The sequence below is a fragment of the Amborella trichopoda genome, chromosome 7 (genome assembly GCF_054954075.1).
Source record: "Amborella trichopoda isolate Santa Cruz 75 chromosome 7, AtrichopodaSantaCruz75HAP2 v2.0, whole genome shotgun sequence".
NCBI classification, from domain to species: Eukaryota; Viridiplantae; Streptophyta; class Magnoliopsida; order Amborellales; family Amborellaceae; genus Amborella; species Amborella trichopoda.
In genome coordinates this window covers 27609048-27634752 of record NC_142342.1, presented here as the reverse complement: position 1 = coordinate 27634752, position 25705 = coordinate 27609048, and the positions used below count along the sequence as shown (strand labels likewise).

The window sequence follows — 25705 nt, the reverse complement described above, 5'->3', positions numbered from 1 at the left end:
TACATTTGCATCCCCTGAAGCATAAACCACCCATTTCAAAGATGGATGTAAATGGTGGCTCCTCCAAAAAAAATTTAAAATCTATGGTCCAAATATTTACTTCAATATTTCATTTTTTAGTTTTAAAAATTTATTTATTTTTATATATTAACAATCTCTATTTTAGAGATTATATATTACTTAAAAATTAGGGCCAAAATCCATTTAAAAAATACACTATTAAGAGGGGGCGCATTTCTATACATGAGTCCGGGGACTCATAGAAACCGTGTCCTTCAGTAAAATATCACAATTCTCAATTTTTGTCAATTTCAAGCATAATAAGCAGAGCAAAAAAGCAAGTAAAATTTAATTGTCAGCAAGCACAAAAATGGAAAACATTTCAGCTTAATTAAGCAAATGGTGAAGTAAAATACAATCATAATTAACAAAGGCAGAAAGAAGAGAGGGAAAAAGAGCCCATGTGAAGACAAATAAAATGTCATTTAATATTAATCGAATCACGGTTAATACAGTGTAATCAAATACAAAAAACATAAGAATAAGATACAAAACCATTTGGACTCAACTCAGAAATAACAGATTCCTATTTTACCTCAAGAAAATAGATTTCATACACAATAAGCATCACCAAACATTACGAAAGGAAGGAAACGATATTTCATCTCAACTCAACTGAGCAAACATCAATCAAGTGAAAGTGATATGGTCTAGAGAAACACTACAAGCACCCAATCAAAATCCCTGGAGAAATTTGAACTGAACTTATCACACCAAAAGACTACACGATTCCTCCTAAGCAAACATTAATAAAGTGACAAATTAAGAGAAAAGCCTGTGATCAAGAGAGAGACAAATAACAAAAGAAAATGGTGACTTGAAGATGCAGGATTTTGAAGCAAGCTTACCATGCCAGGAGTGCAGAACCCACATTGGGTTGCATTGTAATCAACAACCGCCTTCTGGATGGGGGCGAGGCCACGCTTCAAGCTCCCAACTCCTTCGATGGTCGTCACGTCCATGTCACCAACAGAGCAGAGAAGCGTCAAGCAAGAATTCACAACCAGAGGTGATAAATTGGAGCTCGAACTCAAGACCACAGTGCAAGCTCCACAGCCACCTTGCTTGCATGGCTGTTGAAGCCCTTTGAGACCCATTTCTTCTCTCAAGAAGTCACCCAAGAGTGAATAAGGACTTGGATTTTTAACCACTACTGGTTTTCCGTTGAGGATGAAGTTCACCGTGTTTTCAGAAGCCATTTTTGGCGACAATATGTGCTCCGATCAACTGCCCTGCACTGCTAATAAGGGAGCAAACAGGATGGTGCCAAAAGATTTTATGCTCCTGAGGGAGTATGTACTATTCATTTACTCCCTTCGGCAAAATCCAATCTAAGAGTATCTCCAAAATCTTTTTTGGACGGTTCTACTCAATAAAAGAAAGAAAGGTTATAAGGTTACAACTTAAAAAATGTAGAATTAAAAACGTACCTTAAAAATCTATCGGGAGAGGTTTTTTTAAGGTTGAAAAACCATTTAATTGATTATCCCGACATCGAGGTGTATGAATATTAAAAAAAATAAAGATTTTGAGCATCAGAAATAGTGCATCTTGTAAAATATTATCTAGACCGTTCATTTTTAAGATTTTCACATGATTATAAATCTACTTGATTTTAACTATTTTGAAGTTTGAAATTTTATTATTACATTTGAAAATAAATTTTCAAATGATCTTGAAAATTTTTTACAAAAAAAATCACATGTTATAATAAAAATTAAAGGTGTGCCTTAATTGGTTTGTTTAAGGATGCAAGCTTGCAACCTTATGGAAACCAGTTCCAATATAGAAGCCACACCCATAAAAGAACTTACAAATTGTAGAGGCTTGAAAAAAAAATGCATCAAGATTGAATGGAAGCCATCTAATTTTTTTGAAAGTTTAGATCTAAGGGTTAAAAAACTAAGAAATAAAAAATTTTCATTTAAACATAATTATCTAGTGATTTTAATGTGATTCTCAAAATTTCATACTTGTAAATTAGCTTCGGTCCAAATGAGTAAATATAGCGTATGTTCCAGAAGGAGCATAGTATTACCTGCTGAATGCCTTGGCCTTTAGAGGGATAAGATCGTCGTTGACCACAAAGGCTGTTTGGTCTTTTTTAAGTATTATGAGGGATAAGATCGTCGTTGGCCATAAAGGCTCTTTGGTCTGGTTTTAGTATTATGGAGGGATAAGATCGTCGTTGACATAAAGGCTGTTTCATTGTGATGAAAAAATGGATGCAAACCAAAATATGAAAGAGTTGTGATGAAAAAATGGAAGCAAACCAAAATATGAAAGAATAAGACGGAAAGAGACCGGGAGAAATCGACATCCCACACGGGGAGTTATTTAACGAACGTTGGACCTGAAAAAGCCAAAAATTTTGGGACGTTTGCATCAGCTCCGGGATCGATTCCTTTGCTCCCCGTCGTCTCTCTCCCCCTCACCCTAATCCGGATAAGGGTTTCACTTTCTCCTAGGATTGGTAATGGGCAGGGGGGCCGTAGGCTTTAAAAAAGTGAGGGCTCTAAAAAAGTAGGGCTCGAGCCACAATGTGGCCCGAGGGCTAGGTTAGGGCCAGTATCGGTTTGGCTCAGCCGGGTCTGTCCCCAGCTCAACTTTTTTTTTTCAATATTATTTTTTATTTATTTATTATTCGTTATTGGCCTAACTCTGTACAAGGACAAGGGCTGGGCCAGGGCCAAGGCTGTCCTAGCCCATTGGTACCCTTAGTTGCTCCGTACCTAAATCTCTGCCTCTATGTCTCCCTTAGAAGGGCTTTGGTTGCTCCCTATGTGCGTGGTGGAAAAACACACTTTTTCTCATTTTTTCTTTGTGCAAAGGTACACTCTTTTTTCATTTGTTCATTATTAAAAACACATATTTTTCTTTTTCTTTTTGGAAATTGGAAAATAACGCTCTCCTCCCCTTTGAGGTGGCCACGGTGCCATGTATTATTGGACAAAAAGTGAGTGAGGAAAAATTATACTAGCGCCGTTTTATTTTTCGATTATATTGGAGTGAGGAAAATTTTTGCTAGCACCATTTTATTTTGGGAAAATTATTATAGTTTCCTTATTATTAAAATATCAAATAGTTTATGTTATTATTGGAATGTCCTTTTTCTCACTTCATAACGAAATTTTTTTAAAAAAGATATTTTTACCCTTTTCGGTTTTTGAATAAACGAAATGACTAGAATCTCGGTTGTTCAAAAACTGAAAGTTTAACATTTTAAGTTTTAGAAAAACCAAAAATTTTTAATTTTCCGCTTTTCAAAAATCGAAAATTTAAATATTTCGGTTTTTGAAAAACCGATAATTTTCCTTGTTGATTAATAAATACTTTTTGTCGACATCCCAGATGCCTAATGTAGGGTTATAAAATTTTTGTGTCCCCCAATACAGTATCCTACGAACTTTTGTGTCCCCCAATACAGTTGAAGACATTGGCTCTCTGTCTGGTCGTGATTGATACCTTTCTTACTCTTGTCAATATTGTTGATTAATTTTGTCACAATTAACACAATATTATATTTTTTTATTACTATTTAATGTGTATTGTTGATTAATAAATATTTTTTGGTAAATATTGTTGAAGTTGTTTATTTGTATAATTATTTGTAATATTTGTTGTTTTGAATAGTTTATTGAACAGGCGATTTATTTGGTAGTACATTATGTTGATATATATATGGTAGGACACTATATTGTATTTGTTGTTTTGGGTAAATATTGTTCAACTTATTTGTTTGTATTAATATTTGTTATTTATTTTGTGATTGTATTAATAATTGTTGTTTTTTGCTGTTAATTGAGTAGTTGACTTTTTTAGTGGTACACTATATTGATCTATTATGTAAAACTTCACACTTATGAACCCTACATTAATTAGATATATCCAAATTTTTTGTATTCCTTGTCACATTGATTTTTTGTAGCACGAATTTTTTGTATTCATTTAATACAGTAGTATTGACGATGGTTACCGAGAGAGTGCAACTGGTATTTCGATATGGGGGGTCATTTGAGACGAATCCAGATGACGGACTTGTGGTTTATAAAGGGGGAAAATTGAAAGTTACAAAGTATAATGGAAATAGTTCATTGGAGGAACTATAATAGTTCATTGGAGGAACTATAATAGTTCATTAGAGGAACTATAAAGTCATTTTGGAAACTTAACATCGTGTGGTCCAAACAAATTGACTATTATATACCACAACACAAGTCTATCTAGTGGCTTTGAATTGATTGATGTAAGTGATGATATAGATGTATCTTTTATGTTGGGAGGGGAGTCTTCGAGTATTGTTGTATATATTACCTCTGCAATAGAGCCGGAATATATATCTATGGAATTCCGAACGACATAACCTATTGGTGATGATCCATCTGCAAGGAATAGATACATCTACAATTTACTTTTTCATAACTAATTTGCTTTATTGAAATCTTTTATGTGCAGAAATTATTGTTTCATCTTAATCTTACACCCTATCTTTTGTAAACAGTCGACGTAACGCTCCTTTACCATGACCTCCCCTTATATATAGAGAAGCTCCGAAGAATCAACCCTAGAACCAAAGTTCACATCCACACAGATGAAGGCAGGTTTAAACGACTATTTATTGCTTTTTGTCCATGCATCATGAGTTTTGTTAATGGATACAGGACATTAATGGGTATTGATGAGACATTCTTAGAAGGAAACTATCAATGCATATTATTGTGCATCATTGCTGTAGATGTAAATAATGAGCTCTTTCCAATGACATTTGCAGTGGTCGAGAAGGAAAACTACCAGAGTTGATACTGGTTCTTAAGTATACTGAGTGAGCTATTGAATGAGTTTTCTAATTTGTTTGTCTTAACAATTGTATCAGATCGATAAAAAAGCCTGCTAGAAACAATAAAAAAATGTTTTCCCGCATGTTTTCCAACATTCTGCATACGACATATGGGAGAAAACTTCAAGGGCTTTATGAAGAAGTCAGTAAATATTGAATTATTGTTGATGCTGTTTTGGAAGGTTGTTTGTAAAACGACCATTGGTGGATTTCAAAAAATAGTATTTGATATATAATGTGTCGACCCAGAAGCATATGAATGGATTAAGAATATCCCTCTCCAATCTTGGGCTGATGCCTTTTTTCCAGGGGTAAGATAAAATCATCTTACCTCTAATATAGCCAAGTCATTTAAGGCTTGGATTTTATTTGCTCGAGAGAAGCTGATCATTGCAATGTGTAAAGACTTAAGGGTGAAATTGATGACCATGTTTGAAGAGAATAGGAAGTTAGGTAATAGTTGGAGCACATGCTAGTACTGAAAGCCCAGAATTACTCGACTTGCTAAAGATGAAAGCAATATTTTTATACACAGTTATATCCACCATGGATACGCAGTTTGAGATCTACTATATTGGGAAGAAGTACGGTGTTGATTTAACTTATTGGACGTGCAGTTGTAGAAAATAACAACTTTGTGGCATACTGTGTAGTCATGTAATTGCAGCTATTAACCATATCTACTTGGATCCCACTGCATACTACCTTTAGTATTTTACATTGAAATACTTTAAAAGGCTCTTTCAAACTCCCTTTGGGCATGTTCCGGATGATATTGAGTTGACTGGTATGTTCAACCGGACAGCGTTGCCACCAAGGATGACACACCTTCCTGGTTTGTCAAAAAAACAACAAAAAATATTTGAGACTGAACAGTCCATCATCAGGCCTTTGAAGTGCAAACTATGTGGCATCGTGGATCATAATAGGAGGACTTGCAGATAACCGATAGGCGATTAGGGAGTGAATCATAATTCCATAATGCGTTTGGATGTTATGTACACATCATTATGTGCATTATATTTTGGTATTTTGTATCGAATTATCATTTTGATGAATTAATGAAGATCTTGAATTCCATATTGCCAATCTTGTGTTTTGTACTTGGTGTTATGTACGCATTAGTGCTTGCATTATACATAATAGAAAATGTGACATATTTGTTAAAATAGGTTGAGATCATACTTTGGTGCTAATTGTATATGACAAAGGCCAATGGTCTCATTCTACGTAATAGAAAATATAACAAACTCTAAAAAATACAAAATTTTCTATTAATAGTATTACAAAACTATAACATTTCTATTTTTGGTTGTTCAACAACAAAAAATACCCTATTTTCGTTTGTTCAACAACAAAAAATGTTATATTTTTGGGATTGCAGATTCTAGAAGCTTGCTGGAATATGCAGTGTTATTTTCGGTTGTTCAACAACCGAAAATATAATATTTTTGGTTGTTCAACATCCAAAAATGTTTTTTTTTTTTGTTGTTGAACAATAAAAAATTGGACAGAAGTTTGACATTCTTATTTTCGATTTTTCAACAACAAAAAATGTTATATATTCGGATGTTGAACAACCAGAAATGTTCTATTTTTTGGTTGGGTTGTTGAACAACCGAAAATAGGACTGCGTACTAGAATACGCAGTCCTATTTTTGGTTATTCAAAAACCGAAAATAGAACTTTTTTGGTTGTTGAACAACGGAAAATAGAACATTTTTTGTTGTTCAACATCCGAAAATGTCTTGTTTTTGGTTGTTGAACAACAAAAAATAAGACAGAAGTTTGGAATTTGCATTCTTATTTCGGTTGTTCAACAACCAAAAATGTTATACATTTGGATGCTGAACAACCGAAAATATTCTATCTTCGGTTGTTGAACAACTAAAAATAGGACTGCGTATTCCAAAAGCTTTTTGGAATACGAAGTCCTATTTTCGATTGTTCAAGATAGAACATTTTCAGTTGTTGAACAACCAAAAATAGGACAGAAGCTTAGAATTTGTATTCTTATTTTTGGTTGTTCAACTTCTGGTGAATCCTAACAACAAAAGTCCAATAGTTTAGTGAAACAGTAATATGACCCAACTACAAACATAGAAAAAGAAATCTTTGAAATGAATCAAATGTTTCTACACTGATAAATAAACAATACTATACACTGGAAACTATATATCTGTACATCATCATCATTATCATCTAAGCCATTACATTAACCTCTCAAAATTACATCATCATCATAATCATTAAAGCTTAATTAAATAAATAAAAAAAATTAAAATGTATGTACACAAACTCAAAACACTCAAATTATTGCCAAAAAGACCATTACATTGCTCTGGAGTTCATTACATTATGATAACATTACAACGGTTAAAAACGACCATTACATTGCTAAAAAGACCATTATGTTGGCTGCCTTGTCTTGGGCTGATACTACTTTTTTCGCGTATTATGCCTTATGGGGTCCTCAACCGTAAGTTGTGTGGATGGAGCCAGGTCTTATGCAGCTTGACTACTGTCACCCACTACATCTTTTTTTGGGCTCGTAATATGTAGCTTCGCTATTAACTTGACGTTGTAAATTTTTCGTCATGGCTTCTATATCATTCATGTCCACAAGCACAAACTTAGACAGCATTTCAAACGTGTTGTTAACACTATTATAAACTTCAGAATACCACTTCTGACTAAGTGCAAGTGCCTCTGCTAGCATGACTGTATTAGCCTGAACTGCACTAACCTGCAAGAACAAGATAGGTAATTATAATATTTAAACAATTTTATAGAACTAATAGGTAAGTACAAAATTAAAACAGTTTTTAGGTCAATATAAATATGCCAACTGGTCCTCATAAACCTCGAGGTCTCATTATATAATATGGTTCATGTACAACAGCCACCTCTTCTTCTTCATCGTTAACATATTGCAATATATCTTTTGATGGGTTAGCTACATTATGGATTATAGGATGAGACACTCAGCTGTACTAGGCATTGTACTCCTCTGAGGGTAACCCATTGGCAACAACCACTTCAATGCCTGACATCATGCGCTCATGTCGAGTCAACCAATGATGGATTTTGTCAAAATTTACATTTCTCCAATCTTGCTGCCTACCTTGTCTACTAAATCTCTTACCAATATATATAGGATTTCTTGGATTGCCATGTTTAGCTTAAAACTGCCGACACATATGATCTGGCATATAAGGCTCGGCAATATCGTCAAATATCAGGGTCGTTAAGCACATTGCGATTTCGAATGCATGCGATGCGCCTATCATCTGAAATGGTCTCATTAGGCTTGAAATAAGGATTCCATATTACCTGTTATATGATATGAAATCAAACATACGACAATCAGTCAATAAACAACTACAAATACTTAAATACAACTAACATTAATCAATAATAAAACTTGTAATGACAAAGTACACACTAACCTCATTAGGTTGGAGGTTTTCGAATTCTTATATACTGGGAGGCATCAGGTTATATGGATTGCCATAATAATTCTTTGGTGGCTCTCATCTTTTTGCCCTAGGCATCTTTGAAGAGATACTATGCGGTATAGGCCTCATATGCATAATATGCTCATAGGACCAGCACTGCATTATATCAAGATATGATAAGTAATAAATTTTTTTGAAAAATAGTCTAAACTATTATGCTTATGTCAAATACAAAAATATAATTTAGCTGCATACGAGTGGCTGAACCACTAAAATGTCTTCTCTTGAAAGTGTAAGTTTTTCCAGGGGAACAATAAGGATATGCGAGGGCTGCAGCAACCCAAGCATATCTGCTGGCTTCTTTAATATCCTCAAAGAATTGTAAGTATCTCGTTGGCACTGTTGCAACCGATGAATCTGCGAAAATGGTGACGCTGATGAGGAAGAGCATGTAAGCTCAGGTATATCTAACATCCTGCATAGGGTTCAGGTGGCAATGTGTGAAAGTTGGCCCTTAACTATGAGTGCTTGATGATTGTCAAGTTGCCTGTAGTGGGGATATACCCAGATTGTTTTCTATGAACTCTCGGAGGCCACTAATAGGATGACATGTAATAGGGTCACCATCCACAGTCAGTCCCAATATGTCGTAAATATCAAATAATGTGGGTGTCATCTCACCAATTTGAATATTGTAATGAAATGAATTGGTCTCCGAACGCCACCCCTCGGCATTGGCTGTGACCAAATAATGATCAATTTGACTTGATCGGATAATAAATAAAACACCCAACCCAGACGCATTCACTAATTGAACTTGCTCATCGGCTATATGCCAATCGTTTAATTGAAAAGTCTTTTCATCGAATCTAATTTCTTGTTTTTCTTGGAATACTACAAATAGACAACATATGAGTCACAATATATATACATGTACTTCCCGTATGGTGTTTAAACATACTACAATTTATTAAAAAAGAACAAACTAATGGAAAGAGCAGATGAATATATGCATATACCTATCCTTCCTATATAAAATAGGATGCATGTTTTGGATGAAGCTGCAGCAAACTAGGGTCCTGAGGACCTCCTAGGTATCCCCCTTCTAGATGGACATGATTCATATTCACTGAAACCCCATATGGTAACCATATTAATCATAAGGTTACATACGCAAAACTTAGCTGAATAACAAATAAACAATAATGACATGCTATTATTAAACGGAAAAGATGCCTAGTGCTATGGAGCTCTCCAACTCAACTTATACGTTCCAATACAAGTACTACTCTATGAAAAGAACATGATAATACAAAAGAATGAATATCGAGACACCAATAACTCATAACGCATTTGCATATAGAATCAATGAAACAATGCTAAGTCATAGATTAAACCTCCAAATAGGTGATCACAAATGCACACATCGAATGAGCTCTCAAATAAATCAAGTCACAAATTATTCTATCCAAAATATTGAAGCCTGTATGTATAAAGTTATTTATTCCTTATGTACTCCTAAAACCACAAGCATTTGCAAAATGTTCAAGGTAAATATGCACTTGAATCATAAATCACATACAAATTTTCATTTTTAAGCTACTCAATCTATCAACAAGATAAATCAACCATTTCCTAAGATATCACTAAAATCTGTCACAAACCTGTACTTAGAACAATCTAAGAGTATCAAAGTTAACACACAATACAATATAATGTAAAACACACAATAGAATATAATGTAAAATATGCACAACATTCAAAACAGAGCAACACATCAAATTTTGAGTTCTAAAAACAAAGCATTCAATCACAGTTCTGTGAATTTCCTCAAAGTCATTAAAAAAAAGTAATCAACTCAATACAACTTCTTGTAAAAAATTCGAGTTCTAAAAATTTACACTTATTAAAAACCCCAAATATCACTTAAACAACTTGCCATGCTTTTGGAACTTTGAAATCCATCAAATAAACCCTAAATCGACCTCTTCAACTCAAGTATGAAACCCTAAATCATAATCTTATACAATGTAAACTTCTAAAATCGAATAACAAATTATTTAATACATACCTTCACTACATATTTGAAATTCATCACATGCTTTCAAAATCTGTCAAATGCAATTATAATTTGTCAAAAACCATGTAAATCTAAAGACTAGGTTTTCTTGTGAGAGAGGTAAGAGAGAGAGAGAGAGAAAACTTCACAGGGAAGACAAGGTGGACCGATGAAGCGCCCAAACTTTTGAACCAGAAGTTCAAACGAGCCCCACTATTTTCGGTTGTTCAATAACCGAAATGAGCTTATTTTTGGTTTTTGAACAACCGAAATTTCAGCCATTTCTGGTTATTCAAAAACCGAAAAAGGGTAAAAATGTCTTTTTTAAAAATTTTGTTATGAAGTGAAAAACGGACATTCCAGTAATAACGGGAACTATTTGGTATTTTAGCAATAACAGAAACTATAACAGATATATATACGTAATTTTTCCTTTTATTTTTCTGCTGCAATGGGAAGGTCCATAAATATTTAATAGTTATGCAAAGGTCTTGTTTGATAGATTTTTTTTTTTTTTTTTGCTATTGGTCTAATGTTTCAAATTGGGAGTAACAATCAAAAAAAAAAGTTTCTTGGGTATTCATAGGGCAATCCAACATCAAAAACATTGAATTGCCCATTGTAAGGAATCCAACTTTTAAAATATTGGACTGCTCGACACTTAAAAAAACTTTGTTTTTGCCATCATATTGTCCGATGTTCTAAATATTGAACCCCTCACCACTTGTAGACAAATTCAAGTTTCACGTTGTTCGATGCTCTGCTAGTCATGAGTTTGTCTCATAACTGTCTATAAGTTTCACGTTGTTCGATGCCCTGCTAGTCATGAGTTTATCTCATAACAGTGAAAAGGTTTGATGTTTTGAACATCCAACCCGTAATCACTTATGGAGAATAGACAATGGTAGGACTGCTTGCGGTCCTTTTTTTTCTTTTTGTCCTCAGGTGAAATTAGAGCATTTTAGAAGCCCAAATTTCATCCCCCTCTCTTGTTCTCTCTCACACTTAGATACACGCGTTGTTCACTCTCATTGTAAGATTTCAGCCAAAACAAAAAAAACAGAGATTCTGGCTGCATGACCGAATCAAGTTTGTATTTTTCAACAAATATTCGGCCACTTCCCGTGTATGTATTAGTTTATAGCGCTGATCATGCTTCTCTTGCGATTTTTAAGATTTCTCCATATTCAATTGGGTACTTCTACTTCAAAATCAAAGGCTTAAAATCAAATTTGCACCTTAAATACTCATATCACTAATTCTGGTGATATTTTAGGCCTTGATTTTTTTTTGTAGGATAGTGCTTCAAATCTTCATCACCATATCTTTGATTGCCAACGTATCTTTTGTGCATCTTCTATCTGGAGATGACACAATGAAAGCCTAATTGATGAAGAGTATTTTGCTATATTAAATATGGAAACCCTAATGTTTAATGCATTTATTAATTCTATCTGGAGATGACACAATGAAAGCCTAATTGATGAAGAGTATTTTGCTATATTAAATATGGAAACCCTAATGTTTAATGCATTTATTAATTACTTTGTAGTGGTGAATCAATTGGAACCTGAACTCTTGCTTCATATTCTTGAGGATCTTTTGTAGTCCTTTCTTTGTAGTGGTAAATGAATGGAAAATTTGAACTCTTTCGTCATATGTTGAGTTGTTGGTTATGGTGCAGTGAAGTTCGTTGAGATTCTATTCCATAATGCACCAGGAATTCCATGTGTTACTGTGTCTTCTGAGTTTTTTCCTCTATGGACGAGAGGCCCTTGTAAACCCTAACTAGTTATGCATAAGGAAGCCTAGATTTTTCACAATATGTAAAGTTTATTAGATCATGATCGCCGTTTAGTTCCTTGGATTTTTCAATTCTGCGGAAAAGTGTATCCTAGAATTAGTGGAATTGGCATTTCTTGGAATGTGGTGTATGCTGTTTGGATTACATGTGCGAGAAACCAGGAAAATGGAAATTCACTGTTTGGATTGCCTTGAATATATTTTTCCTTGCAAATCCTCTCTCTCTAAAATTTTGAGATAGTTTCTCATTCTAAAATTTGATATAGCTTTTGCTCTAAAATTTTAATACACTCTCTTTCAAAAACTTAAATTTTGAAATAGTTTCTCTCTCTCAAACTTTTGAGATAGTTTTTCCTTCTAAAAATTTTATATACTTTATTTCCAAAATTTGATATAGTTTCACTCTCTAAACTTTTGAGATACTTTCTCTTTCAAAAAATTAAAATTTGAGATAGTTTCTCTATATAAAAATTTTGAGCTAGTTTCGTCTTCTAAACAATTTCAGGTTTATAGTTTCTCCCTCAAAAATTTAAAGTACTTTATTATATGAAGAGTAATGATCCTATGAGACCCTCTCACACCCAAATGTGTAGGACTCCAAAGGAGCACCATTAAATTTGGCATAGATCTCTAGAAAAGTTGTCACATGGATCTGGGATTTGACTTTTCTAGATAAATTTAATGATGATCCTTTGAGATCTTACAAACATGGGTGTGGGAGGGTCTCATAGGATCATTCCTCCCATCTAAAATTAAAATTTGAGTTAGTTTCTCTTTCTAAAAAATTTGAGGTACTTTCTCACTCTAAAAATTTATATAATTACTTTGTCTAAACTTTTAAGATGCTTTCTCTCTCTAAAACTTTAGTTTTGAGTTAGGTTCTCTATCTAAAATTTTCTGATAGTTTCTTTCTAAAATTTTCAATATACTCACTCTAAAACTTAAAATTTAAGATCTCTCTAAAGTTTTAAGATGGTTTCTCTATCTAAAATTTAAATTTGAGATAGTTTCTCTCTCTAAAATTTTTTCAGGTAGTTTCTAGATCTAAAATTCAATATAGTTTCAATCTTTAAAATTTTAATATACTCTCTCTTTCTCTTTCAAACTTAAAATTTGGTGTAGTTTCTCTCTCTAAAAGTTTTGAGATATTTTTCTCTCTCTCTAAAATTTAGTATAGTTTCTTTCGCTAAAATTTTAAGATACTCTCTCTAAAACTTAATATTTGAGATAGTTTCTCTCTCTAAAATTTTGAGATACTCTCTCTGAAACTCGATGTTTTATATAGTTTCTCTCTCTAAAAATATGAGATAGTTTCCCTCTATAAAACTCATGTATTTTCTACGTCTAAAAAGTTTCATATAATTTCTCTCTAAAATTTGTTATAGTTTTCTCTCTCTAAAATTTTAATATGTTTTTTCTCTAAAAAATTTGATATAATTTCCCTCTCTAAAATTTTAATATGTTTTTGTTCTTCAACAATAAAATGGGTCGTTTCCATAAAATGTCAATTACATCGATTTTGGTGGAATTGAGATTTCCAAAATTTAGGCTTAAAATGAACATTCAGGATTCCCATGAAAATCTCAATTCCCACATAAATGTCAATTCTAAATGAACCAAACACGATTGCTCGACCTTTTTCAAGAAAAATGATTTTTAGAAATCTAAATCCAAGGAGCCAAATGGGCCCTAATGGAAGTGTTTGTTAAAACCATGAAGGCCAATGAAGTGAGAGCTTCTTGTTGGTGCAAACTTCAATATTTGTTGGTTCCCTCGCTAAAGTTTTAGAGCTTTTGTTGGGCATGTGTTCTCATTTGATATCCCCCTGATTCGTTCAGCACTTAGCCAGGGTTGGCAAAGGACTCGTACTTGACCCAGGACTCGATGGATATACACGAACTTGGTTTGGGTATGGGTCCAAATTTATAACCTAACTAACTATAATTAGCCCTAATTAATCAAACTTAAACCATCAAGTTTTAAGTTTTTTTTGCAAACCTTAAATCCCCAGTTCCCTTCTCAAACGCAAATCCTACTTGCTCCTGTTCGGCTGCAGCGTTGAGGCTTTGAGCTCATTTTCTCTCTTTATTCGAAGCTTTGACTACAGAAACCCTAGCTGGCCGAGCTCTACGTCTATTCGACCTTCGAATCTTCGACTGTATATTTGTATTTTCTTTCTCTATCTTCCCATGCAAAACCCCAACTCTCTCTCTCTCTCTTCCCATGCAAAACCCCAACTCTCTCTTTCTCTCTTCCCATGAAAAAGCCCTACTCTCTCCCTCTCTTCCGCTATGACCTGCCAAACCCTATTTCTCTTCCAAGCTGGATCTTTGATAAGCAAAATAGCAAGTTTTTGTTTTGATTTTTGTGCATTCTTTTTTTGCATCGTGATGCTCGGTGTAAGATTAACAAAAATGACAAGTTTTTATTTGATTTTCGTGCATTCGGTTTTTGCATCTTGATGCTTGGTGTGAGAGGCAAGTTTTTATTTAATTTCGTGCTTTTTTTTTAACATCTTGATGCTTGGTGGAAGATGAACAAAAGCAAAAAGTTTTTATTTGATTTCGTGCTTTCTTTTTTACATCTTGATACTCGGTGGAAGATCAACAAAAATGGCAAGGTTTTATTTGCTTTTCATACTTTCTCTTTTTGCATCTTGATGCTCGATAGAAGATTAGCAAAATGGAAAGCCTTGATTTGATTTTTGTGCTTTCTTTTTTTGGCATTTTAATGCGGGTTTTTAGGAACTTTCTCTTTGTGGAAGAAGATGAAGATGCATTAAGGAGAGATTTGTGGGATTTTTATAGAATTATGGATTAAAAACAAAATTTGAGGTTTTTTTTTACTGAATTATACATTAAAAAGGGGTATCTGCTCATTTTTTTCCCGGATACGGGTCCGGGTCCAGGTTCCGAGTCTTAATCCATATTGTGAGTAGGGGTATAGGTCTAGATTTTTTGGACCCGTCGGTATGGGTTCGAGTACAGGCCCATAAGTGGTATTCCGGGTCCGGTCGGACCCGACCCCTTACCACCCCTACACTTAGCTACATTGTGCTAATTGAAGTCCCTCTCTCTCTCTCTCTCTCTCCCCCTCTATTGATATCATTCAAAGCCATTAGGTTCTCAAGTTGGTTCCCCGCCCAACCATCTTTGTCTAGTTTTTCTTCTCTTATTTGAAAGTGATGTTGGTCTTAGTTTTTGCCTCTTAATTCAAGCTTTTTGAGCCCGTCTCCCTCTATGGTTTTGCTGGGGGTTATTGGAAGATTATGATATGTATGCCTAAATTTCTTGTTATTAGGTGCATTATTCAAAAAGCACAAAACGAGTGAAAGTTTGAGAAAGAAATGAAGCTGGTGGAATTATGAACGTGGTTTACGTGGCGAATTTCCACAAAAAGAAATTATTTGTTTCTATTTTTTTCTTTTATTTATTTATTTACAAGAATACTGAGTATTATTAATAAAACACAGGAGCTAATACAAAGCTAAAACTAAAACAAAGAGGAAGAAATACACAATAAATCCATATACACTCCTTTCTTAGCCAAGCCACATGCAATTAATTGGATTCGCTTCTCTGTAAACATGGTTGAAAATCATATTTTTTTGAATGTCACATTTTTCATTCGCTTATCTTGAAAGTCATATTATTTTTACAAGAATATTGAGTATTATTAATAAAACGCATGAGCTAATACAAAGCTAAAACTAAAACAAATAGGAAGAAATACACAATGAATCCATATACATTCCTTTCTTAGTCAAGTCATCTGCAATTGGATTCGCTTATCTATAAACATGGTTCAAAGTTATATTGCTCCCCAAAGACAAATCCAACACACTTTGAGCCATAAAGATTGAAGACGACATGGACGTGTTGCGACACAGTTACCCCAGTTAATAGAATTGATAAAATCTCATTCAATAGTCAAAACTATACGAAGTTTCTCTCGTTCCAAATCAATAAACCTTGCAATAATGCAAGCATCTCCGTCTTATATGTTGTGGCCTTCCCACACGGTGCAGCATAGCACAATATGATATTACCATCACTATCCCTGCATACACTACCCACCCTTGCTTTTAGGGCTGACAGTTTACCCGATCCGGATCCAAAGCCCAGAATTTGAATGTTATTCAGATCTGGGTATGGATCCAAAATTTGGATCCAGATCCATATTTCAGATTCGAATTAAAATTCGTTAGAACCAAGTACTGGTCGATCCAATCCGGATCCAACCCGATTTTTAAAAACAATATAATTTATGTTATATATATATATATATATATATATATATATATATATATATATATAGTAATGATCCTATGAGACCGTCCCACACCCATGTGTGTAGGACCCTCTCTCTCTATCTCTTCGTTGAGTTTAGGGTTGCTTGATCTTTGAGCTCTGATTTTTATGTTCAGATCTAGGAACTCTGACTTTTGTTTTTTTGTTTGAATCTAAGAGCTCTGATCAGAGTATGAAAGTGCATAAAAAAACTTCATTGAGCTCTGATCACACACATACCTATTTCTTTTGAATTTTATGAGAATGATAAAATGAGAACTATTTTTACAGCTCCCTTCTCGTTTCCTTTTTAACAAAAAAAAATAAGGCTAAAATTGAAGTGGTTTTTTTTTTACAAAATTATAATTTTAATCGGTACCAAAGAGCCTACTCCTGTAAATTTCATATCTCGAAACCTTGGATTATGCTCAGATCTCCTAGATCTGAACATGAAGCCAAAACTATTTCTAGGGCTTCTTCCTAACCATTTCTAGGGCTTTATGAGATTCTCTTTGATCAATTAATTGAATTTAAGCTTTTATCTGAGCTTAAACATTAGAAATCTCTAGGGTTTTATGGGTATGTTCGAGTCATCACGCGAAATTTAAGCTTGTTTCTCAGCTTATGCTATATTTCTGTTTTTTTTTTCCCTCTTTTTTGTGGTGAAATAGCTCTCCTTGTTGTGATATAAGTTCTTAGTTTCATGTTCTCATGTTTAATCCATGATTCTAGTGGTTTTACACTGATTCTTCATTATTGCATTATAATTTCTCATAGTGAAATTGAGCGTTGTGTTTATCTTAGAAGGAATTTGATCAATTTCAGTCATAATTTAATATTGAATTCTAGACTTGCCAGAACTATGAAAAAAAATTCTGAAATTTCATCTCTAACTCTTTTTAGTCGTTACTCGTGAGACTGTACTCAACATCATTGTGGGAGCCTTTTCTCAACTATTGGGGTCGGCTAATTCTTTAGACTGTCTTACACATAAAATGAGCATGTGTAATGAGAGTTTATGCACACTGTTACACTGTGATTTTCCAGCAACATAGCTTGTCTTTGCATGACCTGAGTAAGTCCCAAATCAACTTGATTTTCATAGAAAAATTCGTGATCATGGGCCTATATGTATCTAATGAATCTAATGAAAAATCATGTGCCTATATGTATCTCATGAAAATTGAGAGAAGTTTATGATAAGATTTGGCATGAGTTAACGGCAAATCGATTATCATGAAAAATGACATGACTGTTTTGTTATGATTTTTCGAGCAACAATGGCTTGCCTTTGTATGATGAAATGAATATCCTTCAATTTATTGGGGAGAAACTTTTGAATCAATGGGGTATATGTATCTATTATGTGTTAAAAAGGGTTGCAAGCTAATTGCTAATGAAACTTTGAAGCTATGAACAAATCTTTAAAGCATGTTATGAGTGTGACATGAAAATCCAGGGACAATGCATAATTTTATAATGCATGTTTTCAAATTGTGTCAGAATTGCCTCAAATTGCCACCATTAGAAAGGTCTCTGAGTCTATTTTAATCTTTCATGTTTGGGCCTAGCTGAGATTCTTAATAATTTGAAAATTGTGCTTCATTTTATGCGCCTATGTCACTGTTGACAAATCCTACCAATTTTCAGAAATGTCACTCTTGTTGCACTGAAGTTTTTTTGGCCCAATGAAGTCCAAAAGACTTAAAATTATAGCCATTTGAAAGATACACGAGTGCACTACAATTTTCATGTTTTAGTCTTGTCCTAATTCTGCATAATTGGAGATTTATATTCTAAAAAGTATAGATATGTCACTGTTGACAGATTTCATAGAAACTTAGAATTTTTGCATCTGCTGCCATTTTAATGACCAAATGGAACCCATTTTCGTCCAAACAACTGCCATTTGAAAATTCGATAAGTTAGGTTGAACTCATATGTTTAGCACTTTTAGAAATTCTTTCTTGATTTCAAGTTATGGATAGAATTTCAAAGATATGTCATCGTCTTTACTACACAACAGTTTTTAGATGAATCGTCTATGTTCTTTTGTATTTTGAGGGGCTAAATAAGGTCCAGTTACTCTCAGACTACCCTTATTTGAAAGATAGCTTTGTCTAGCATAAAATTGGTTTTGAAGCTATCTTTAAATTCCAAACAAATTGAGAGTTATGATCCTATTTTTGATAGGATGTCACTGCCTGAAATTGCATGAAATGTCCTTATGTGACACTAATACTATCTGATTCTATTTATGATACTGATGCTTATGATTCTGGCTACTACGCAATGGGTCCTCCATTGATAGTGGATACTGCATTTTTGTTATATGATTCTGATGCTTATGATTCTGGCCACTACGCAATGGGTCTTCCATTAGAAGCAGATACTGTATTTTTGCTATCTGATTCTGATGCTTATGATTCTGGGCACTATGCAATGGGTACTCCATTGGTAGTGAATACTGCATTTATGTTATCTGATTATGATGCTTATGATTTTGACCACTACATAATGGGTCATCCATTGGTAGTTCCAAGTTACAGGATTGGCTTAACCTGATCGATGTAACTTCTACTTCGGGAGTATGCACTTTTTGTTTCTGTCTGAATGAGCTGCATGCTCTAGCTGAGCTTCTGACTGTATGACTGTGATAAGTATTTGTGTAACTATTGACTCATGGAACATCGGAAGTCCTGAGATCTGAACATTAATTCTGTTCATTCTGTCTGTATACACTGATGTCTGACTTTAGTCTGTGATGTATGAACTGATGTCTGCCATTTGTTTGGGCCCTTAGGAAGCCCCTCGAGGCCCACGATGGCTTAGAGATCTTACCAAAAGGATTCGAGGTTCGAACTGGTTGATGTTTTTTTCTCTTCCATTGATTAGCTGATGCTTAAAAAAAAGAAAAACAAATGGCTTAGATCTCTCCTATTGAGGCCCACGATGGCTTAAATCTCTCTCATTGACTGGCTGATGTTTTTTTCTTATTTAGCCTTAATATTTCTAGTTTGATTATTTTCTTTTGTTTTTCTTATTTAGGCTTAATATTTCTTGTTTGATTATTTTCTTTTGATTGAGAATAACATGCACCCAACGGAGCATACCATACACTTACTCTGTTGGACCAAAGAACTACTTAAGAAGATTTTTTCAATAAGAAATTTTGAAATCTACTTTATAATGATGAAATGAGTACTGATGAGAGAGAGAGAGAGAGAGAGAGAGAGAGAGAGAGAGAGCACACAACATATGATTATATAGAATATAATAGATTTGTTGTCTTCCTATTTTAGAATGGATCTAGACACGTCATCAAGCATAGGGAATGAGAATATAGGATCCAAGAGGAACTTGTAATGGACACAGGCAGAAAATGATCATTTCATTGAACTTATGGAAAAGGAGAGTAGGGCTATACCCAAGCAAGAAGGGGGGGGGGAGGGGAGTGGGGGTTCCTTAAAAAAGGTTCCTCAAAACGGATGGTAGAAGCAATGACAGTTAAATTTGGGCCATTAAACAAGGAAAGTAGGTTAAAGAGCAAGTATAAGTTCTTCAAACCATGTACACTGACATAAAAAAACTTATGAATGTATCCGGGTTTGGATGGGATGCAAGGAGGAGGATAGTAACCGCCGAGAGTGCTGTTTGGATTGACTACTTGGTAGTATGTAATTACTCATTTGCATAGGCTTTAAAAATTTTGAATATGTTTAAATATGAATATCACTGAAAATAATTTATGATCTTTTATATGCAGTAGAATGAATGGGCAAATACATATCATAACAAGACTTTGCCCGAATATTTGCTCCTAAGTAAGATCTATGAGGGCAACACAATAGATGTGACATACAAATCGATTGGGGGTGGCATTACAATTGAGCCAGAGAGGCCCGAAACTCCATTATCTAATGACCCCCCCCCGTAGAAGTCCAAGTCCAATCTAGCTCATCCTCATCTGATGACCCAGTATCATTTGGATAAAAAAGACGACGGTCCCATACTCCTATAGGAAGACAATGTCGATCAAAGCAACCCACCTTCAATGACTTCATGACTAGAGTCATGATAGAGGTGGCCGATAGCATTAAGATGCTAACATGTGAAACCGCAGGTAACAACAATACTCCTGTGGTAGATGTTCTGTCCAAGGTTAGGAGAGATGCCTTAAAGATTGTTGAAGATATGTGGAGAGCAGGTAAAGTTGGTGATGATGTCTTTGTAATGGCGGCAAGGATCTTCCAAGATTCTACAAAGGCAGAGATGTTATTAAACTTACCGGATCCAAGGATACGAAAGGCTTATTTGGATGAAGAGATGAAACACCTCTAAATACTTGATTGACTATGTTTACTTTATGGTTTCCATATTATAAATATGTATGTGGATGACTTCTTTCATTTGTAATTTGATGGTTTCTTTCATTTTAATATCAAAGATTTCTTCATGGCTTTCATTATGGATGTGGATGACTTCTTTCATATTATGGTTTGATAGAGATTAAATTATGGTTTGCATTTTATAAATATGTTTTGGATAAATTCTTTCATTTGTATGTGGATGGTTTCTTTCAGTTTAATGTCAAAGGTTGCTTCATGATTCTCTTTATGGATGTGGATGACTTCTTTCTTATTATGGTTTGATAGAGATTACTTTATGGTTTGCATTTTATAAATATGCATTGAATAAATTCTTTTATTTGTATGTGGATGGTTTCTTTTAATTTAATGTCAAAGGTTGCTTCATGGTTTTATTTATGGATGTGGATGGCTTCTTTCATATTATGGTTTGATTAAAAATATTGCTTTAATTTAATGTGGATGCCTTCTTCTATTTCAAGTTAGGGATTCGCAACAGCATCAGTTGGTGGTAATATTATATCTTACATATATAATGTGATGCATTATATGTTGGTATATCACTACGCAAAAGAGGAGAAGGAGTGTTCATACGTCAATTTTTACTAGGGCCAATTATGTCCAATACTTGATGTCAGGGCACCCTCGTAAGTGCTTGGACCAATTACAAATGGAAAGTTGTGCTTTTATCAGTCTACGTAATTTGTTAAAGCAGAGGACAAACATTACAGATACAAGATATTAGGCAGTTGATGAACAAGTAGCCATATTTTTAAGTACCGACACACACGATCAACAGAATAGGGTGGTCTAGGAATGGTTCCAATATTCACGTTAGACCATAAGTTACTACTTCGATAGAGTTTTATAAGCCATCTTACAATTGGAACCCTTGTTCCTGCAACTAGCAAGCAATGAAACACCGGCCCACATTGCTGGTGATATGCTACGATTTTACCCATATTTCAAGGTATGCGAGTGTCAAGTAATTCACATTGTAGTTCTCACATCCATTGAGAATTAATATATAATATGTTGATTTTTTTCTCTTAATAGGATTGTGTCGGAGCTATTGATGGGACTCATGTCCCTGCTCGAGTTCGTAGTCGATTGCATAATCATTTTCGAAACAGAAAAGGTTTTTTAAGCTAGAATGTTATGGCTGCGGTTGGTTTCGATCTGCACTTCCATTATGTACTTGCAGGTTGGGAAGGATCCGCATCAGATTCTAAAGTCCTATATGATACAATTAGTAATGAAGGTAGTAGGCTTGTAGTGCTTGAGGATAACTTCGTTCCTTCTTATGTTTCGTTGCTTCGGTTTGTACAATATTTCTAGTGTAATATTTGGCCTTACAATATACTCATTGCACAAACATGGTACAGGAAAATATTACCTTGTAGATGGTGGGTATCCTACTATTCGTGGTTTCATAGAACCATATCGAAGAGTCCGTTACTATCTAAACGAATTTACTTCAGGCTCACGAGCTCCCCAGAGTCACAAGGAGTTATTTAACAAGCGGCATTCCACGCTTAGAAATGTGGTGGAGAGGATATTTGGACTTTGGAAGGCTAGATTTCCTGTACTCAAGAATCAAATGCAGTATCCTTTACGAACACAAGTTGTTGTAGTTATTGCATGTGCAATATTGCACAACTACATCATGATGACTCGGGGAGCCGATAGTAGAAGGGAGCTGCATTTTCAAAGGAGGGTTGAGAGTCAACTCATAATTGATGGAGATCATGGTTTTTTGCAATTGACTCAGGGGCATGTTGATCATGACATTGGCGTCAATTTGTGAGATGCCATGGCGACGCAGTTGTGGGAGGCCTATCTAAGTTGCTAGCAGTTGTAATTAAACATTGTTTTGCATTTCATATGAAATTTTTATGTTGTGTTCATTCTATTGCATTTTGAATTATGTATGTTTAAACTATTACATGTTATTGTTGAATGGGGTTTTGTACGTGGTTTTCTTTATGGGTGCATGAATTGTGAATGTTGCTTGATACAGAGTCAGTGTTGAATATAAGTAGTGGTCAAGTTATTGCAGTATATTGTTGAATGAGCTGATTTCTTACTGCTTCCATTGTGCATGTGCATTTGAATGGGTTGATTTCTTACAGGTTATTGTTTATGGGTGCATGAATTGTGAATGTTGCTTGATACAAATGCATCAGTGCTGAATATATGTAGCGCTCAAGTTAGTGCAGGTTATTGTTGAATGGGCTGATTTCATACTGCTTGCAATGTGCATGTGTGTTTGAATGAGTTGATTTCTTAGTTCTTGTATTCTGAATTATGTATGTTTAAACTATTACATGTTAATTGTTGAATGGGCTGGTTTTGTACATAGTTTTCTTTTTATGGACGCATAACGCTCAAGTTATTGCAGGTTATTGTTGAATGGGCAGATTTCGTACTGCTTGCATTGTGCATGTGTGTTTGAATGAGTTGATTTTTTAGTTCTTGTATTTTGAATTATGTATGTTTAAACTATTACATGTTAATTGTTGAATGGGTTGGTTTTGTACATAGTTTTCTTTTTATGGATGCATCAATTGTGAATGTTGCTTGGTACAGATGCATCAGTGCTGAAGTTATTACATGTTATGATTTGTTATTACATCTCTAGAATGGAAGTGTATAATATATCCAATGACTACTCATTTGCATATTCCATGGGGTGGTCCTCGTTCAATGAAATGATAAATGGCATAAAGAGGGACTGGAACCCCCAAGAACATGATATGATCACAATGGTGGGTCGTACCTCTTCATCACCGCTCATAATTTTGTCAAATGTAGATTACCTCGATGGAGTCTAGTTTTCTGTAGCGCATTGGATATTATACATCCCTTTTCTAAAACATCTACTGCCTCCATAGAGTTTCAATATTTTGACCCCAAGTGTCTTGCATATTTTTGTATACTTCTGACTCTCAAACTTCACTCGTAGTTTATCCATGGGGCCACACAGCATGCAAATCTTGAAATGTTCATTGATTAGTGAATTTATTCTATTATGCATTTTACATTTTCTTCTTTTTTGAAAAGATCTTTTTGGTTCCAATGCCATGATATGAAACATTTTGCATTTTTCTTTTCATTGTTTATAAGTACGATATATTTTGAGAAAAGTTGTCAAAAAATATACATTGAAAAAGTGAATGCACAAAAACAACATTGTGGAAACACAAAATCGTGCAAACAAAAAATTGTTACGAGAATCAGATAGAGACTACAAATCTCACAAAGGTAGACTACACTTCTTTATGGATTTTGCTTGTCTTCACGCATGTCCATACTTCTTTACAAAAAAAGAAACTATGTGTACCTATTCTTTGCAAAAAAAAGAAATAGAAAATAAGTTACATGACTGCCATTGATTTTTGAAACTTCAAAATGATATGTGCTTTATAAAAATTACAAGATTGCCACTGATTTTGGAAAACTTTAAGATGATATCTGCCCCATGATATTTCTTTTGGTAAGGACTATAGGCCGGTTTGGAAACCAAAATGTAATTTTCTTATGTGGTGTTAGTGGTGACATATGAAAAATGTAACTCTTGCTAATGGAATGAAAACCAGTCTTTTCTCTAATCCAAGACAGATACCCAGTTCTTCATTAACTTCCCAAGAGGTTATCAAATACAGAAACCAGGAACTTATTAAGTTCACATAACTTAATAACTTTCAATTTACAGTTCCTGAACTTGTTTCCATTAAGGTTTCCATATTCCCTATTGAACTATCACTGCTGCTACCATCGACCCATCTTCCCCATCAGCCATAGGGAAACCATCGGTGCTGCTACCATCTTCCCCATCGGCCATCAGGGAACCATCGCTGCTGCTACCATCGAACCATCTTCTCCATCGACCATCGCTGCTGCTACTGTGTTTCCATCTTCCCCACCTTCATTCTCTCTATAAACAAGTCTTTCCATCTAACCATCTTCCCCATCAGCCATCCCTGCTTCTACTGTGTTTCCATCTTCCCCACAGACAGAGAGGAGAGGAGAAATTGTGCGAGAGAGAGAGAAAGAGAGGAGAGGAGAAACTGTGTGAGAGAGAGAGATAGGAGAAGAGAAACTGTGCAACAGAGAGAGAGAGAGAGAGAGGAGAAGAGAAACTGTGCTAGAGAGAGAGGGTGGAAGGGAAAAGACAATGTTGATATGTTATGCTCAAGCTCTAAAATAAATGAACCATTCCCTTTCCCCCAAATATGGAATGTTGCCGTTCAGAGAGACAACCTTCATTCATTTTTCTTGTGGTATAAATGAGCCCTAAATTTGAAGAAACTTCGAAAAGGCACTAAATTTAGTGAAGGTACAAGATCTCGAGTGAGCTTTAATGGCGATTTAGTAAAGGTTGGTACAATAGTATTTGAAATCTTTTTTTTTTTTTGGGTTATATATATTTAGTTTCTTTATTTTAGCTTTTTTGTTTTCTTTATTTTTTCTTTTTGATTGTTTCTTTTGTTCTCTTCATACTGAAGTTTATTTATGCACCAGTAAATTAGTGAATTTTTATCCTTTTTCTTTTGTGCTTTTCTGAACTATAAATATCATGGTAATTGCTGTTATTTATTGGGAAAATACATGGTTTTTGTATTGAAATTATTGAGGAGTAATAAATGAATTTTTCAGGAGGAGGAGTTTGGTATAAAAAAAAGTTTTAATTAAAAAGTGGTTTTAACTGGGTAATTTGAAATAAAGAAAGTTAAAACTTACATGTTTAAAGGCAATCAATTAGCTTCGAGAAAAGAGTTGGAAATTTTTTTTCGCAAAGTCCGATCGTTAACCTAACAAAAAATTGACCA

At 34.3% G+C, this 25705-nt stretch overlaps 1 protein-coding gene and 1 long non-coding RNA gene across 7 annotated transcripts in view; both read right to left on the bottom strand.

The window, feature by feature from the left end:
- The window catches only part of LOC18432832 (uncharacterized), a 29454-nt gene extending 28178 nt beyond the window's left edge, over positions 1–1276 (bottom strand). For all 6 annotated transcript variants that reach the window (XR_002280691.2, XR_002280692.2, XR_002280693.2 and 3 more), the window contains exon 1: positions 909–1276. Coding sequence is in view for 2 of the 6 variants with exons in the window: in XM_006842933.4 (XP_006842996.3) it covers positions 909–1259 (351 nt within the window). In the remaining 4 variants the exon portion in view is untranslated. The remainder of the gene's footprint in view (positions 1–908) is intronic.
- A 6603-nt stretch (positions 1277–7879) lies between these two features.
- Positions 7880–10573, bottom strand: LOC148781312 (uncharacterized). The gene is made up of 4 exons (XR_016058738.1): positions 10427–10573; positions 9375–9484; positions 8347–8511; positions 7880–8230 (listed from the first exon to the last, which is right to left on the bottom strand). It is a non-coding gene; the product is annotated as an uncharacterized LOC148781312 (long non-coding RNA).
- Between the last annotated feature and the right edge of the window lie 15132 nt (positions 10574–25705).